At 49.1% G+C, this 17,757-nt stretch overlaps 2 protein-coding genes across 4 annotated transcripts; one reads left to right on the top strand and one right to left on the bottom strand.

The window, feature by feature from the left end:
• Window positions 1-31: 31 nt before the first annotated feature.
• Window positions 32-7,637, top strand: IKZF5 (IKAROS family zinc finger 5). 3 transcript variants are annotated; one of them, XM_069864399.1, is made up of 7 exons: window positions 47-88; window positions 1,751-1,835; window positions 2,545-2,610; window positions 3,480-3,574; window positions 3,876-4,041; window positions 4,579-4,761; window positions 6,635-7,637. In XM_069864399.1, exons 5-7 carry the CDS (start codon window positions 3,909-3,911, stop codon window positions 7,576-7,578), a joined length of 1,260 nt encoding a protein of 419 aa, XP_069720500.1. In that variant the 5' UTR covers window positions 47-88; window positions 1,751-1,835; window positions 2,545-2,610; window positions 3,480-3,574; window positions 3,876-3,908; the 3' UTR covers window positions 7,579-7,637. The 3 variants fall into 3 exon arrangements, with proteins under 3 accessions (XP_069720499.1, XP_069720500.1, XP_069720501.1); XM_069864398.1 differs by lacking the exon at window positions 1,751-1,835 and having other exon boundaries at window positions 32-88; XM_069864400.1 differs by lacking the exons at window positions 47-88; window positions 1,751-1,835 and adding an exon at window positions 1,914-2,101.
• Window positions 7,638-12,441: 4,804 nt separating this feature from the next.
• PSTK (phosphoseryl-tRNA kinase) lies at window positions 12,442-16,970 on the bottom strand. The gene is made up of 7 exons (XM_069864138.1): window positions 16,964-16,970; window positions 16,715-16,920; window positions 15,762-16,041; window positions 14,969-15,167; window positions 14,452-14,527; window positions 13,271-13,364; window positions 12,442-12,649 (listed from the first exon to the last, which is right to left on the bottom strand). The coding sequence occupies exons 1-7, from the start codon at window positions 16,968-16,970 to the stop codon at window positions 12,444-12,446; spliced, it is 1,068 nt and encodes a 355-aa protein (XP_069720239.1). The 3' UTR covers window positions 12,442-12,443.
• Window positions 16,971-17,757: the final 787 nt, after the last annotated feature.

Here is a 17,757-nt window from a genome sequence, read left to right as displayed (position 1 = left end):
CGCCATCGTGGCCCCGCCCCGGCGCGCTCTCGCGAGGCGTGGCTGAGGGGGGTGGCACAACAAACATGGCGGTGGCGGGGAGGGAGCGGTGAGTGGGGGTCAGCAGGGGGAGCTGGGGGCAGCGTCGAGGGAGCGGGGGTCAGTGGGGAGCGGGAGGGCTGTGTATGTGGGGAAGTGAGGAGCGGGGCTTAACGCGTGGGGGGCAGTGGGGGTGTGTGTGTGGGGGGGCGGTGTGTGTGGGGAAATGAGGAGCGGGGGGCATTGTGGGGGGGCAGTGTGTGGGTGCAGTGGGGAGCGATGGGGCAGTATGTGGGGGGCAGCGTGTGTGGGACAATGGGGAGCGGCGGGGCAGTGGGGAGCGAGGGGTAGTGTGTGAGGGGCGGGGGGGCAGTGTGTATGGAGCAGTGTGGGGGGGCAACGGGGGCAGTGGGGAGTGGGGGCAGTGGGGAGCAGAGGAGCAGTGGGGAGCTGGGGAGCAGTGAGGGGGGCAATGCTGAGCAGGGGACACAGTGGGGGCAGCATTAGGGGAGGGGGGCATTGGGGAACAGGGAGGGGTGCAGTGGGGGGTGGGAGCAGGTAGGACAGTGGCAGTGGGAAGTAGGTGGCGAGGAGGAGGGGGCAGCATTAGGGGAGCTGGGGGGCAGTTGGGAGCTGGGGGTGCGGCAGGCAGGTGGAGTAGCGCACCCCCTGGCTTCTCCCCTGTTTGGGAGAATGGGGAGCAGTGGGGGGTCACATGCCCAGGTGGGAGTGCAGCCCTGTGTCTTCTCCTGGGTTTGGAAGACTGAGAGGGGGACATCCATGCGTTGTCACATCCCACCCAAGCCTGGGGGATGTGGGGAACTTGAATTCTGTGTCCACTGAACATGGGCCAGCAGTGGCCCAGGTGGGCAAGGAGGCCAGCAGCTTCCCAGCTTGTGTCAGCCGTGGTGTGCCCAGAGGGAGCAGAGCAGGGATTTGCACTGGGACTCGGTGCTGGTGAGGCTGCACCTCAATTCATGGGTTCAGTTTTGGGCCGCTCACTACAAGAAGGACTTTGAGAGGCTGGAGTGCATCTGGAGAAAGGAACGGAGCTGGGGAAGGGTCTAGAGAACAAGGGTTATCTGAAGTGGCTGAGAGACCTGGGGTTGTTTAGCCTGGAGACTCAAGGGAGACCTCGTCGCTGTCTAGAACTGCCTGAAAGGAGCTTGCAGAGAGGTGGATGCTGGGAACTGCTCCCAAGTAACAAGTGATAGGACGAGAGGAAATAGCCTCAGACTGCGCTGGGGAGGTTCAGATTGGATATCAGGAAAAATTCCTTCATCCAAAGGGTTCTCGTGCCCTGACAGAGGCTGCCCAGGGAGGTGGTGGAGTCCCCAGCCCCATAGGGGTTCAAAGTCCAGGTACATGTAGGTGAGGTGCTCGGGGCTGGTTTAGTAGTAGATGGGTACAGTTGGACTCATTTGCACTCTCCATATTCTTTCCTTAATTCCTCAGAGGAAAACAGGATGCATATATGTACTTGTAGTTAATTTATTCTATTACAGAATCATGGAATGGCTTGGGTGGGAAGGGACCTCAAAGCCCATCCAGTTCCAAGCACTGGATCAGGTTGCCCCAAGAACCCATCCAGCCTGGCCTTGAACACCTCCAGGGACGGGGCAGCCACTACTGCTCTGGGCATATAAATACTGCAGTGCGAGCTCTCTACATGAAACTGCTAGGAATAATATTTATAATGCCATTAATTTTGGCTTATCCTGGCACTTCTCAGCTGGTATACTCTGCACACTTCGGCACTGTGACTGATGTTGAACCCCGTGGTTGTGCCCGTGTAGGGAGAGAATAACCAGTAGAGAGTGAGTAACCAGGGTTCTACCCATCCGCACGCAACGCCAGGGAAGGTGTCATGGTCTGTGCACAGTGTGCGAGTAGGGCATGAGGCACTCTGGTGTGGCCAGCCCATTCCAGCACATGGAACACGAGCTGCTCAGGTTCTCGTGATTCAAATTGCATTTACTAGTTGGCAGCAGTGACATAGCAAGCATCTGATCTGTGTCCTCCTCCAAAAAAAGGGAGATGCTGGTTATACAGCTGTAAAAAATACCACCTTAAGTATCATAAGGTTCTCTTGTGGGTACAAACGCAGAGGAGTGAAGCAGTTGTTGTGTTGTGGCAATTTACCTACAAGGACATAAAAAAAAAAGAAAGTGAAAGGTTCTCGGAATAAATCAGTGAGGTCAAAAAAGGAAATTTTATGCAGTTAATACCCAAAATGATGTCTTTTCCCTAAGCAGGTATTTAAAATTCTGTGTAATTTTCTTTTAAAAGTAAACATAATTATAAATGTAATCAATCAAATAAGTTTCTGTGCCTTACACAGAGAATTATTCTGTGGAAAATGATCTTTTAACATTGTTTTATGTTGAACCATTCAACATTTAGAGTGGTTTGATTTTAAATTATTGTTATAATATGGTGAAAGTTGGCCTGGTGAGGACTCCACTGTGTCTTGTTTTTCTCTTCCATGTCTTTAACTCATATCCCAGTATCTTTATTTCATTACAGGAGATGCCAATGCATGGAACACAAATTAACTTAAGCCAACACGAGGCTGTTGACGCCTGAAAAAGGGTAGGCAGAGCTGATATGTAAAGAAGTGTTCAAAACTAGCTTAATGGTGATAATAATGATAGTAATTGAGCACACTTAGCTGCAATATGAGAGAATACAGTCATCTGGATGCCAACAATGAGCTAATGCTTGTAAATGACTTTGAAAATGCAGAATACTTTGTCTGAGTGTGGTCTGGAAGACAGAACTTGAGTCTTTGTAGGTCACTTAGTGTTTTGCGTGGTAGCAGCTAGAAAACAGAATTCTGTCCTTATTAAGAATGTAGTATTATAAATTATTCCTGGTTATAATCTAAAAGAATAATGATGTCACTGACTCAGTGCCATCTTCCTGATTGAACCCCAGATTCTGCATTCACAAATTCATTGCATATTGAGACTCTGGAGGAGGTTTTTCATTTGCAGTCCCAGAAAAGAGCACAACCAGAGGTTTCTAGTGAATGTCTTTATTATTTCAGTGTAAAATAACGAAATGGTTCAAGGCTTTTATGCAGCACAGGAAACTAAAATTTTGAGAGAACTATGAAATACTTCTTTCTGAGGGTTCTTCCTGTCTTTGCTCATCAGTGACATTCAGTTGGTTTCCCAGCATTACACTTGCTGTAATGACTGACCCAGCTCTGGGATGTTTTGGAGGCACGTGTTCACCAGAGAAGCCATTGGAATGATCAGACAGAAGTGTCTTTCGCTGAGATACGTGAAGGAATAGATGCAGTCTTTGCAAAGCTTTTGCTGAAGTGCAGTTGTTTTATTAAAACTTATAGCAGCAGAGAAACTGTCCTCCAAAACATATCAGTTTTTTAGGTTTCTTTCTAACAGTTCATGGGGTTGAAGAATACTGAGCTTACATTTCTTGTATATATGTTCCAGGGAAAGAGGAGAAGCTGTGCTCTGTGCTTTCTAGCTGACCTGTCGCGAGTACGTTTTGGAGCATGCTTGCTACCTAGCAAGGAACTTAAGTTCAGGTACAATCCGTTCAAAAGAGAAGACAAGCTGATTTTGATTATTATGTAATTTTATCCAGTTTGATACTGACCTTACGTTGCTGTAGCTGATGATGGTTTCCCCAGTAAAGCGTATTTGCTGATCTTTAGTGAGTTAAAAACTCTAAAACCGGTATTGTGATGTTTGTCAGTTTGTGCATTTAGTTGTGCTGTGTGATAACAGCAGTTCTGTTACTTAAAAACAAAAAAAACCCTGAACTTGTTTTTATGAAGGGAGTCAAATCCAGTGATGATTGTGTGTTGGAAATACTTTTCCTTCTAGGCCCAAGAGGTTGTAAACGTAAAGACTGTAAATATGGGTGAAAAGAAACCAGAGCCTCTGGACTTTGTAAAAGATTTCCAGGAATACCTTACGCAGCAGACTCACCATGTGAACATGATTTCGGGATCCGTTAGTGGAGACAAGGAAGCAGAGACTCTTCAGGGAGGTAAAGCTCATTTCACTACTGTCACATTTTATTTGTTTGAGAATGGTCGTGCTGTTTAAACTCCAGATAATTTCACAGACTGCTACATTCTGTGGAAGCATTTCTGATAAGTCATTGTCACATCAAAGTGACAGGGATAGGAAAAGAAGAAATGGCCTCAAGCTGCGCCAGGGCAGGTTCAGATTTGACATAAGGAAAAATTTCATCACCAGAAGGCTTCTCAGGCCCTGGCAGAAGCTGCTCAGGGTGGTGGTGGAGACCCCATCCCTGGAGGGGTTTAAAAGCCACGTAGATGAGGTGCTCGGGGATCTGGTTTAGTAGTGGACAGGGACGGTTGGACTCAATGATCTCGAAGGTCTTTTCCAACCAAATGATTCTACGATCACCAAAGACGTGTGTGTACCTTTGCTTCAGTCAGGTTTCCTTGTGGTTCTGTATATTTAAAGACCAAGGGTATACAGAAGCAGAAGGCATTTGTCATGCTCTCAGCACAAAGGAACGATCTCACCAATTCTTAATTGAAACCTTTTTTCACAGCTGGAACTGAAGGGGATCAGAATGGCCTGGATCATCCTTCTGTTGAAGTCTCACTGGATGAAAACTCAGGAATGTTGGTGGATGGGTTTGAAAGGACCTTTGATGGGAAGTTGAAGTGTCGGTACTGCAACTACGCCAGCAAAGGAACAGCGCGGCTCATAGAGCACATTAGGATTCACACAGGTATGGAATGTTCTGCAGTGCTTTGCTGTGATGCGCTGTGGTTCAACTCAATGATTTCCATGTTAGGAGTTGGCATCTTCAAGCAGCGGGGTAGCTCTGAGAGTTCCTCAACGATTAGAACTTGCGTTTTGTTTTAATAGACTATTTAAAAGTATGCCATTTACCTATTTAAATTATGCAAATTCCTGCTTACATTTATAATTGCAGACTGCTGAATTTGACGGAACTCTGTGAGAGAGAGCAGTTCAGTATGAGGGCATCAGTGTAAATTAAGGGGCTCTAAACATATTTGTAGTTTTTCCTTGCTAATCAGAAAAGTGAAAACTTTTCTGCCACCAGGTGGAGATTTATGGCGGCTTTTCTTCCTCTACTGTTTAGCTGTGAACATATTCTTCTACAACACTTCAGATGTGGAAGTACAAAACATGCTAATAAGAATAAAGTTTTCTTATTGGTAGAGTATTCAAATGTGAGGCCATATCATCAAATAAGTACTTACTGTGGTGTACCTAAGAGTGTTTGCCACTGCTGGGTTTATAAAACTGGAAAGCAAAACTCACAGTAAAGGTTAGAATATCCTGAAATGCTTGTGAAGTCAGCTCCAACTCCTTCACAAATGAGAGAAACCAGTCAACAGGTCCTTGTGAAGCCTCTGGTGCCTGCCAGATATGCAACACTGCTATGGAAAGCTTGATGGCTGTTAGCAGGCATAACAGTGAAAAAAAATGGTTTCTGCAAAACCCAGTTTTACAGGTTTCCAGTTTGGTGTGGACTGTGCCAACGCTTTAAGTTCATCATTTCCGTGTTGATGGGTAGGCAGCATGCCAGGACTCGCTGTGAAGAACATGCTGCCATCATGTGGATGTAATTGTCACACTTTGGGCATGGTTGTTCCTAGTCAGACCATGGCTGTGAACTGTGATTTCTGTGCAGCAGCTCCCAGGGTGTGTTTTGCGGGAGTCTGTGCTCCTTGCACCAGCCCTGCAGTGTTGGCTTTTGTCAGCGAGGCATAATGGGGATAGAAAACAGCAATTGGCTAGAAATGATAGAGTTCAGACTCTGAAGATGTTGTGAATCACTGTGCGATACCGTGAGTGGCCGCTGTGCGTAGCTGTTGCTGTTTGCAGGCTCCCAGTGGAAATGCTGTGTATCCAATAGGAGATGGAACCCCATGGCTTGCGTACCTGCATCTGACCCAGCGTTGATGCTGTTCTTACCAGGCATCTGCAGAGTGGCAGCATGTATTGGAGCAGGGTTTTTGTCTTGTTTTTCATAGAGCAGATACAGCTTCCCCTGCCGTTGGCCTCACGTGGTGTGGACAATAAGAGATGTCTTTTTTTTAATAGCTTTACTCTCTGCAGTGCTTTTCTGAGCTTCTGAAACAAGGGACATGCAGTGGGAGAAGGATAGTGGAGAAGCGTGGCAGAGGGCCAAGAGATGGATTACATGGACTGTGCCGGCCCTACCTCAGTGCGTGAACACAGTTCTCATTAAGAGTCATTACGTTTTAGTGGTGCAGACCTTCCTGTAGCTGGCTGCGCACGTGGTTTACAGGTGAGGTGGAGTTCAGATCCAGCTCAGAGCACCACACAGACATGTCTGTGCTCAGTCCTTGGCACCACAGCTGTGCTTCCTCATCAGGTTGTCTGTTACACTGATTCTGGTCCCGTTTTCCCTGGTGCTCACTGTCACATGGGTGAGGCAGAGAGTCCAAGCTCTGCTCTTCCACCAAACACCTAGCTGAGCTCCAGACTGGCAGTGACTGAAGTGAAGCTTTGTGATCAGCAGCTCCTGGTTAGCTGCTACCTGTTCGACGCAAAGCCTTCCTCTGACACTCTGAGATTCTATAGCATTATTTGTTTTGATTTTCCAGGTGAGAAGCCACACAGATGCCATTTGTGTCCCTTTGCCTCAGCTTACGAGCGTCACCTGGAAGCTCACATGCGGTCGCACACTGGTGAGAAACCATACAAGTGTGAGTTGTGCTCCTTTCGCTGCAGTGACCGAAGCAACTTATCTCACCACCGCAGGCGCAAACACAAGATGGTGCCCATCAAGGGGACGAGGTCTTCCCTCAGCAGCAAGAAGATGTGGGGGGTTTTGCAGAAGAAGACTGGCAATCTAGGGTACAGCAGAAGAGCATTAATTAATCTGAGTCCGCCTTCCATGGTAGTTCAGAAACCAGATTACCTTAACGATTTCACTCATGAAATCCCCAATATCCAGACTGAGGCGTATGAGAGCATGGCAAAACCATCCCAGAGCAGTGGGTTGCCGAGAGATCCACAAGACCTTATGGTAGATAATCCTTTAAACCAGCTCTCTACGCTGGCCGGACAGTTATCCAGCTTGCCGCCTGAAACTCAAAACCCAGCCTCTCCTGATGTTGTTTCCTGCCAAGACGAAAAGCCGTTCATGATGCAGCAGCCTGCGGCCCCTGCGGGAGCTTCCAATGTGTCAGCAAGCGTTCCTCAGAGCTCCTCTCCCACCAGCCCGGATCCGCGGCCCAGCCACAACCCCAGGAACTACAGCCCGGTGGCGGGTCCTAGCAGCGACCGCAGCGCCCACACCAGTACTCCCAGCATCAGCAACAGCCAGCCCAGTACCCCAGCTCCGACCCTCCCGGTGCAGGACCCCCAGCTCCTGCACCACTGCCAGCACTGTGACATGTACTTTGCGGACAATATCCTTTATACCATTCATATGGGATGTCACGGGTTCGAAAACCCTTTTCAGTGCAACATCTGTGGGTGTAAGTGTAAAAACAAGTATGACTTTGCTTGCCACTTCGCCCGAGGCCAGCACAGCCAGCACTGACTGCGAACGTACTCCCATTTAATTTTTTTTTAACATATTACAGTATATTTTTCATACTTGCTGAAGGAAAGCTTGCACATTTCCCGTAAGGAGTCTTCGTGTTAATCAGTTCGACAGAGGAGGTGAATTTATTTCTGTGTGGTTGAAAAACTTGCCAGGGAAGTTCTCTGTGAGATGCGGGTGTTGCTTTGTGTGTAGCCTTTCAAATAAGTGTTATAGGAGTCAGAATCATAGGATCACAGAATGGTTTGGGCTGGAAGGGACCTCAAAGCCCACCCAGTTCTACCTCCTGCCATGGGCAGAGGCACGTCCCACTGGATCACGTTGCTCCGAGCCCCATCCAACCTGGCCTTGAACACCTCCAGGGATGGGCCAACCACAACTTCTCTGGGCAACCTGGGCCAGGGCCTTCCCACCCTTATTGTGAAGAATTTCTTCCTAATGTCCAATCTAAATCTTCCCCTTTCCAATTTAAAGCCACTCCTGCTCAAGCTATCGCTCCAGGCCCTTGTAAAAAGTCCCTTCTCAACTTCCCTGTCACCCCTTTCTGTACTGGAAGCTGCTCTAAGGTATCCCCGGAGCCTTCTCTTCTCCAGGCTGAACAACCCTAACTCTTTCAGCCTGTCGTCGTAGCAGAGATGCTCCAGCCCTTGGATCATCTCCGTGGCCTCCTCTGGACCTGTTCCAACAGTTCCATCTCCTTATATTGAGGATTCCAAAACTGGACACGGGGCTCCAGGTGGGGTCTTGCAAGAGCAGAGTAGAGGGGGAGAATCACCTCTTTCACCCTGCTGCATTGATATAGCCATGGTTGCTAAATTTAAGTTGCTTTCGCTTAATGCCAATAAACATTCTGCAGCTTTGGAAGCAGAGCGTGTCCTGAAACACAGGATGTAATTATCAGGCTGTTCACTAGGCAAGTTAACTATAAAACCTTAACCATAAAACACAAGCTTGGCGCAGTGACATGGGGTTACTTTGGAGATGTAGTTACCATTAAAAAACTAATCACCTCTAAGCGGGAAATCAAACAGAAGCAACTTTCATGTTCAAATTCAGTGTGATTTAAAACTTGCCTTGATCTGTTGAAGGCTAATAAGTTTTTGCTTAATATATTGGTTTTGCTTAGTGTAGCCTAAACCTCATGCGAGGGCGCAAACACTAATTGTTTTCTAACGGGTTGTTGTGAATGAAACTCCTATAGGAAAAAAGGAGGAGTTAAAGCCTTGTCATTTTCTGGTTACGCAAAGGAAAGTTTAATCATGATGCCTTGTTTGAAACACTTGCCAAGCTGTACACGTCATTCTTTTGAGTAGGAAGTGAATTTTAGGTGGTCAGAGTGAAGAGCTTGTAGAGGTAATATATATACATGTAATTTTTTAACTGCCTTAAACTAATCTGTACAGATACTTAAGATTTGCACAGTTAGAGATGGAAGCTCTAACAGAAACAGAGAGGAGGTTTACAAACTAAAACTCATCTGTTCGGTTCTCTCGGGCCAGCTACGCCTGTATGTTTGGAAGTTGTGTAACCAGGCCTACGGCAAACTTCAGCTCACTCAGAGTCGGTTTGTTGTGTCCCCTCCCCGGATTTGTTTTCCTTTAGGTGTGCTGGGAATATGGGGAAGGGCACTGGGGTTCTCAGAGCTGTTCGTGGTGGGCACAGGAACACCAGCTGGTTGCATTCACCATTGTTGTGAGCAATGAGTGGTGGCTGGGATGTATGGGCATCCCGTTGCACGTGTCCGCAGTTTTTATGCTGTACATCTGGCTGTAGAGGTGTCCGGGCTGAGGGACAGGCACTTTAGCACAAACCTGAATAAAACATCCTCACAAAATCAACGAAAACTCTCAGTGTGCTTAACAGGGATTCATAACATTGCAGGACAGTGAGGAGCTGTTGCTTTTCCCATGTTTAGATATGCACTTTGGCCTGAGTTTGTTGTACCTGAGGCAAATCGAAGCTTTCCTTGTATATTCCCCTTTTCCTATCGGCAAAACATGGCAGCAAATGGTTTTTATTAAAAGCAGGAAGGCTTGGCTCATGTTCTGCGAGCCAGAGGCTGGAATCAGAATAGCAGATGTCGGGCTTATTCAGATTTCTGCTGTCATGGGAGCGACAGCTTCCTGAGGCCAATGGAAAGAGCTTACGGTGGCCTCATTGTGAGACCCACACAGGGAAACTCCTCTGCTCACAGCTTCAGCTCTAGATGCAGTGTTGACTTTTTAATGAATTAGAAGTCTGGGAACCAAATATGCTTCTCTTCCCTCACTCACCTGCTTTCTTTGCTGGAATAAGCATAACTGGTGGAAGGAATTGGGTCCTTGGCTACACGTAGTCTTGTAGCAATGGGGTTAGTAGTAATGCTGTGGAAGTGTTTCCAGTGTGGTGGAGGATAATGCATTGTCGCTCCTGCAAAGGTGTTTGGTTGGATCCATGTCTGTGGATCTGTAAAACAGGATGCAGTTTCCATTTTTCTTGATGGCGCTCTTTGTAATTCCACAACATGTCTTTGTTGCTTTAAGCTTTATTGCAAACAAAGCTGCCGCTCTGCATGCGTAGTCACCCAGGGCCCTTTATGTGAAGGGCTGCAAGGTGACTGACCTGGAATCCAGCTGGAAGTTACTGTTCCGTCACAGATGTTGTGACGCAAAGCTTCTGGTCATGGTGTAGGAGTGGCAGTGCTCTTGGTCACGTGTTGGCACAGCCTGGAATCTAAATGTGGCTGAAATACAGCACTGGAGCCTCAGGCATTACTGTTTGAGACTGGTACAATTAGGGTTTTATAGAAGTGGTTCTCCACGCCTTTAGGTGATGCAAGCGTCTGCTCAATATTAGAGCTTGGTTCAGAAAAACCTGACCGCAGACCTTGCCAGTTGCTGTGTGGAAGCATTTTAACACCGCTGGCTTCACAGCGTTGTTTCTGCGTTGAGATACTCAAGGAAAGGAAAACCAGCTTGGACATCTCTGAATTGTTGAACAGTGATGAAAACAGTTTCCCTTTTCGCTTGCGTGTGCTCCTGTTTGCAAGGGAGTTCTTAGGCAGCGGCAGGTGCCGGTGTCCATTCCTCGATCCCCCAGCCAGCTCTGTGGGGTGCGTCCCTGCCAGCTTTCCGGTCCTTCCAGAGGCACCCTCTGAGCTGCCAGCACGATACCAGCTGCTGGGCTGTGCCTGGTGGTATCTGCTCCCTTGTGCCAGCCGGGCAGCTCTGACAGGTGCATTTGCACATTCCTTCTTCATAATTCTGCACATGCTATTTACTGTGATTTAAAGACCAGAGTTAGTACTGGAATGTTGGTTTAGGGTTGCAATTCCGATGATTCCCTTGAACATGGAGTTAGCAAGGCAGACCTGTTAGGAGCTGGAGGATCCAGCCCTCAGTTAGGACATCCCACATGGATTTCTTAGAGTGCTACCTTGCATACACTTGTAATTAAAAACCCTGGATCCTTGTGTTCCACAGTGGTGAGGGGCTGAACTGGTATTGGCAGGGGAGCTCAGGAATGAGCTGCAATCCTTCCATAGCCTGACTGTGTGAAATTTGATGGTTGCAACACGTTCACTTTGTGGGGGTTTTGGGTTTATGATAATGGATTATCTTCTAACATGCACTATTTATACTGCTGACATGGACTTCTGATTTTGAGACAGAATATTGCCATGAGCATGCAGATACCAGTCTGAAGGTCGTGGTAGATTATCTCGCTCAACACTTAAACCAGCTGGGAAGAAGCCAGTAGGAAAAAAAGTTGGTTTTGCCCAGATGAAGAGGATTTTGACCTAAAATGGTAATTGGCGTTGGAACATAAAGCTCGGTGCAGGGAGACACGTTCTAAGTCTTCCCTAGCAAAATGGTGTGTTGTTGTTAGTTCTCTTCCAGAACGTTTTGGAGTTTGCTTGTCTGGTTTTTATTTCTTTATTTTGACGAAGGGAATGTAATTTTGACAGCTTTGCTGGCAAGTTTTCTGTTCTTAAGGTTCTTGGAAACTCTACAGCCGATGGATGTTCTGCTGCAGGGCCCCTGTCCCTGTGGAGCACCTTTCATCGCACAGTACCCATGTGTGTGCTTCTATGCTCTGTTAATTAATAACCTGTATTTTGGTCAAAAGAGCACATTTTGTATGCAGAACCGAAGCCCGTTCAAGCTGTAAAATACATTTTATTGTGTAGTGACTTTTTTCAGCTGGCCAGATTAACTCAGCTGTGTCTGGCGCAGTTCATGTTGTGAAGTTCTGCTTTTGTAAAATAGGAATAAAATAACACTTTCTAATTAAGTCTCTCATTAATTCTTAATTGCATGTGTTCAGCAGGGGCACAGGCGAACTGCCTGTGACCAGCTGGGGTTGAGTGTAGGAGGAAGGGGAGCTCAACTTGTTGGGTGAGCAGGGATGAGGTGTTCCTGTTCCACTCTGCGTAGCTGGGAAAAGGTTGATTTTAGTGCTAAGCCAGGACAAGCTTTGCTTCCTTCCTGCTGTTACTCTTGCACATTTGGTCACCTCCCAAATGCTGTTTCCTCATATTTCCTTATCAAACCTGCTTGTATGTCTGAAATTTGAGTGTTTGCCATGGCAAGGTGGCTGTCACTGCGTCTAGAATGTCTATGTGTGTTGGTGGCAGCTCTGGAGGCAGCATCCAGCACTGCGTCCCTTTGGACATGGGAGCGACTCCTACGTGCACGCATATATGCGTGCAAGGCAAGAACCTCAGTTTAACCGCATCCCAGTTTCCTTGCTATTTGCAGTTTCTGTCAGGGGAAAAAGCAGAGGAGCCAATGGGTCTTAGGAAACTGAAGCAGAACTTGGATTAAATTTGGGTGCAGACTGTGAATACTCTGGACCTGTAAAACACACCAACATCATCTGTATTATTTTAAAATATATTTATTAACTAGAGTGGTTGCCTCATGTTGGAATGAGGGAATGATGCTGGCAGCAGCGTCTGAGTACTCATCCTCTGTGCAAGTTTGGTTTTTCAGATTATCTCCTTGCCGCAAGTCTTCCAAAAATTCTGCCTTGAGTCTGTTCAGTTCTTCTGCCAGGCTCTTCATCACGCTCGGGAGGGCATTGTGATCTAAAAGAAAATTACAGCTGGGCTTTAACTTGATGGACTCATGGAATGGTTTGGGTGTGAAGGCACCTGAAAGCCCATCCGGTTCCAGGCCCTGACATGGGCAGGGACACTTCCCATGGATGAGGTTGCTCCAAGCCCCATCCAACCTGGCCTTGAACACCTCCAGGGATGGGGCAGCTACCACTGCTCTGGACAACCAGACCAGGGCCTCCCCACCCTTATTGTGAAGAATTTCTTCCTCATGTCCTGTCTAAGTCTTCCCTCTTCCAATTTAAAGCCATTTGCCCTCATCACTCCAAGCCCTTGTAAAAAGTCCCTCCCCAGCTTTCCTGGAGCCCCTTTCAGCACTGGAAGCTGCTTTAAGGTCTCCCCAGTGCCTTCTCTTCTCCAGCCGGAACAACCCCAGCTCTCTCAGCCTGTCCTCATAGCAGAGGTGCACCAGCCTTTGGATCATCTCTGTGGCCCTCATGCTTAAAGACAAAATGTACAGGCTTTAACTGACATCCTACAAGCTCTGAGCAGACCCTGCAGGCTCAGTCCCACCCTCAGGGCTGGGATTCCCAAACAGTTTACCCCAAGGGGATTCCATCGGTTCAGCCCCACTTTGCAGGCCACGAGTACCTTTTGCGTCCTTCATCGCCTGGGAGATGATGCGCCTGCAGGCCTGATCCGCCTGATGGACAGCGCTGGCTGCACAGGCTGCTTGATCCGCCTCCTGGCCAGAGCAAAACACAGGGAGGAAGAACATAGGCACACTTGTTACATTTGAATCAGAGAATTCCTTGGTGGGAAAAGACCTTTGAGATCATCTAGTCCAACCATACCTGTCCACTACTGAGCCATCCCTGAGCACCTCATCTACCCAGCTTTTGAACGAATCCAGGGATAGGGACGCTACCACTGCCCAAGAACCCTTTCCATGAAGAAATTTTTCCTGATTTCCAATCTAACCTCCCTGGTGCAACTTGAGGCCATTTCCTTTCATTCTATCCCTTGTTACCTGGGAGAAGAGACCAACACCCATCTCACCACAACCTCTGCAAAGCACAGAATCATAGAATAACCAGGTTGGAAGAGACCCACCGGATCATCGAGTCCAACCATTCCTATCAAACACTAAACCATTCCCCTTAGCACCTCATCTACCCGTGCCTTAAACACCTCCAGGGAAGGAGACTCAACCACCTCCCCGGGCAGCCTCTTCCAGTGCCCAATGACCCTTTCTGTGAAGAATTTTTTCCTAATGTCCAGCCTAAATCTCCCCTGGTGGAGCTTGAGGCCATTGCCTCTTGTCCTGTCCCCTGTCACTTGGGAGAAGGGGCCAGCACCCTCCTCTCCACAACCTCCTTTCAGGTAGTTGTAGAGAGCAATAAGGTCTCTCCTCAGCCTCCTCTTCTCCAGGCTAAACAGCCCCAGGTCCCTCAGCCGCCCCCAGAGCCCCTGTTCTCCAGCCCCTTCCCCAGATCTGTTCCCTTCTCTGGATATGCTCCAGCCCCTCAATATCTTTCTTGTTCTGAGGGGCCCAGAACTGGACCCAGCGTTCAAGGTGCAGCCTCAGCAGCACCAAGTCTAGGCGGGCGATCCCTGTCCTGCTCCTGTGGGCCATGCTGTTTCTGATTCGGGGCAGAGTGCATTAGAAAGCTCAGTAGTTTAACTTGGTGACAGAAGGACATGTTTCAAACAGGGTTAACTCCTCTGCGTGGTTTTGCACTTGAGAAATGCAGCAGCTGTTTCCCAGTGTCCTGATTCCAGCTTCCCCTGACCCTCTGGGAGAGCCGTGGCTCTGAAGGCAACACACTAACCTTCTGCTCAGTGTTCTCCTCGTTTGGCTTCACAGGGTTTTCTAGCGCGGAGGCCAGCAAGCCAATGATCTGCTTGCTGAGAAAACAGAGTTAATACAGACATTTCTTGCCTTTGTGATGACACCTCATCACAGAAAAAACACAAGTATTCACTTAAATTTGTGAGGCAGTCAATGGAATAAAGAAATCAATGAAGTAATCATAGTGTAGCTGCTGTGGTTGAAAACAATTACAACCAAAGCTACAACCAACTATTGCCAGTCTTCAAGTTTCAGCCAGTTGACAGAAATTCTCAACAGCAGCTGAGCAAAGCAGTGATGGTTGGTGTAAACTCTCCTAAGAACACCAGCTGCAAATTCCCAACCACTGCCACCCGTCGTGTGTAATGGCCTGGCTCCCAAACATCGCCACGCAGAGTATTCTTCACATACTCTTTAGATCACTGCAGGGAAAAAGCTTCTCCCAATGCGTTTATGAATCAATCAGTGAGAGCCCTGGCATCAACCCCACCACGTACTCATCCTCCAGAGTGCTGTTAGAGCTTCTCAGGATGAGGCTGTTCCGTTCCCACGCATTTTTCCTGACATCTGGCATTTCTATCTTTCTTGCCATTAAACGTATCGTCTCGTCAGGTACTGGGTTGCTTCTTAGACGGTTTCTCTGCAAGCAACACTCGAGCGGACAATCCAAGAATATCTGGCAGTAGCTCAAAGAATCTGAAAGACCGTAAAGAAGTGATTTTACCCTTAAAATGTTCAAGTGAAACTATATGAAAGTAACTTGCAGGAGAAAGGTGTCACGTGAATGAGAACTTTAACACTAGTTCTGAGCCTGCAAAGAACACAAACCTAACAAGAATAATACCAACAGTTTGACCTTCGGGGCTGCTCAAGCAGTGATTTATGAGATCATAGAATCACTGAGGTTTGAAAAGGCCTCTAAGCTCATCCAGTGCAACTGTCAGCCCACCACCACCATGCCTGATAAACCATGTCCTGAAGTGCCACAGCCACACGATTTTTGAATCCCTCCAGGGATGGGGACTTCACCATTGCCCTGGGCACCACTCTTTCAGTGAAGAAATGTTTCCTAATATCCAATCTAAACCTGCCCTGGCACAACTCGAGGCCCGGAATGACTGTTAAGTGACCTGGCAATTTCTACTAATACAGTAATGAGGTTGATGCTCCCTATCTGGCAGGAATCCAGCAACTGGGACTGATGAGATCCCTCACAAAAAGCAGTTGAAGCACGTGGAGCTGCTTGTGAAGCTGAGCCCATCCTCACACCCAGGACCAGTGAGGACTCACATTTGCGAGCTAGCTGGTACACCTCGTATCTCATGCTTCGGTAATAGAAGTTGTCATCCAGGATGAGGTAGAACGGCCTGGTGGTGGCCGCGGGTGTTGGGACGCAGCCATCCCCGGTGTCGCTGTCGGTGAGGAGCCCCTGCTCATGGCAAGCGGCCAGGACGCGCTCCCATATGGGCTGGGGGCCAGGACTGGGCAGTGGGTCCCAGCCGAGCAGCACCCGCAGGACACGCTCCACGCACTGCAGCAGCTCCTGCCGGCTCTGCTTCCAGTGGGATGGCTGTGGAGGGAGCAGAGCAGGGGTCAGGGCCCCCGTCCTCATCCCCTGTGCCCTGTCCCCCATTGCTGTCCTTTATCCCTGTGCTCATCCTCATCGCTGCCCCCTTTTGCTGTTTCTTATCCCTGTGCCCCATTCCCATCCCCAATACCCATTCCTATCCCATCTTATCCCATCCCATCCCATTCCCAATACCCACTCCCATCACATCCTATCCCATCCCTGTCCCCAGTACCCTAGCCCTAACCCATCCCAGTCCCCAATACCCATTCCCATCTGATGCTATCCCAGTCCCCAACTTCAATTCCCATGCCATCCCAGTCCCCAATACCCATTCTGATCCCATCTTATCCCATTCCATCCCCAATACCCATTCCCATCCCATCCCATCCCTGTCCTCAATATCCTAACCCTAACCCATCTCATCCCAGTCCCCAAGACCCATTTCCATCCCATCCCATCCCATCCCAGTCCCTAGCACCCATTCTGATCCCATCCCAGTCCCGAATACCCACCCCGATCCCATCCCATCCTACCGCATTCCATCCCAGTCCCCAACACCCATTCCCATCCCATCCCTCATCCCTTATTCCCCATCCCTTCCCAGTCCCTTTTCCACCCGCTATCCCGGTTCCCACCGCCAATCCCCGTCCCACCGCGATCCCCTCCCCCTGACCGGCTGCCGGGGCCGCTCGGGTCCGGCCCCCAGGAGGCAGTCGTAGTTCAGGACGGCGCCGCCCCAGCGCAGCCGCGGCCGCAGCGCGCGGCCCAGCGAGCTCTTGCCCGCGGCCGGCAGCCCGCCCAGCGCGCACAGCCCGCCCCGCGCCGCCAGCCCCGACACCGGCCCCGGCTCCACCACCGGCCCCAGCCCCGGCCCTGCGCCTGCGCCGCGGCCCCGGGACGGGGCGGGGCGGGAGCAGCCGGCTCCGCATCGGGAAAAGGGGCTGGAGCGCCTCCCGGGGAGCCGCGGCGCGGCGCTCTGAGCTGTGGCGGCGGAACCGGCACCGATCGGTTATTGCCAACGGCACCGCTGTGGCCCCTCACCACCAGAAGGATGTTGAGGCTCTGGAGCGAGTCCAGAGAAGAGCAACAAAGCTGGTGAAGGGGCTGGAGAACAGGCCTTATGAGGAGCGGCTGAGAGAGCTGGGGTTGTTTAGCCTGGAGAAGAGGAGGCTGAGGGGTGACCTCATTGCTCTCTACAACTACCTGAAAGGAGGTTGTAGAAAGGAGGGTGCTGGCCTCTTCTCCCAAGTGACAGGGGACAGGACAAGAGGGAATGGCCTCAAGCTCCACCAGGGGAGGTTCAGGCTGAACATTAGGAAAAAAAATTTCACAGAAAGGGTCATTGGGCACTGGAACAGGCTGCCCAGGGAGGTGGTTGATTCACCTTCCCTGAAGGTGTTTAAGGCACGGGTGGATGAGGTGGTAAGGGGCATGGTTTAGTGATTGATAGGAATGGTTGGACTCGATGATCCGGTGGGTCTCTTCCAACCTGGGGATTCTATGATTCTATGAAACTGCTGAAAGAAACCATAAACCCATCCAATGATAAACCCGAAAAAAGGCCCTGAAGTCGAAATGCTTTTATAAGGAGCTGGAAGTCAGATTGGAGGTGGGTTTATCACCAAACTTGTTATGAAAAAGGAGACTTTCCCCAATTTGTTATGGAAAAAAGATGTAAAAAGCAGGCTATTCAGCACACGCCCAGCGCTGTATACC

This window comes from Phaenicophaeus curvirostris, chromosome 9, assembly GCF_032191515.1.
Source record: "Phaenicophaeus curvirostris isolate KB17595 chromosome 9, BPBGC_Pcur_1.0, whole genome shotgun sequence".
NCBI lineage: Eukaryota > Metazoa > Chordata > Aves > Cuculiformes > Cuculidae > Phaenicophaeus > Phaenicophaeus curvirostris.
The sequence above is the reverse complement of the archived record's forward strand: the minus strand, read 5'-3'. Positions and strand labels throughout refer to the sequence as shown.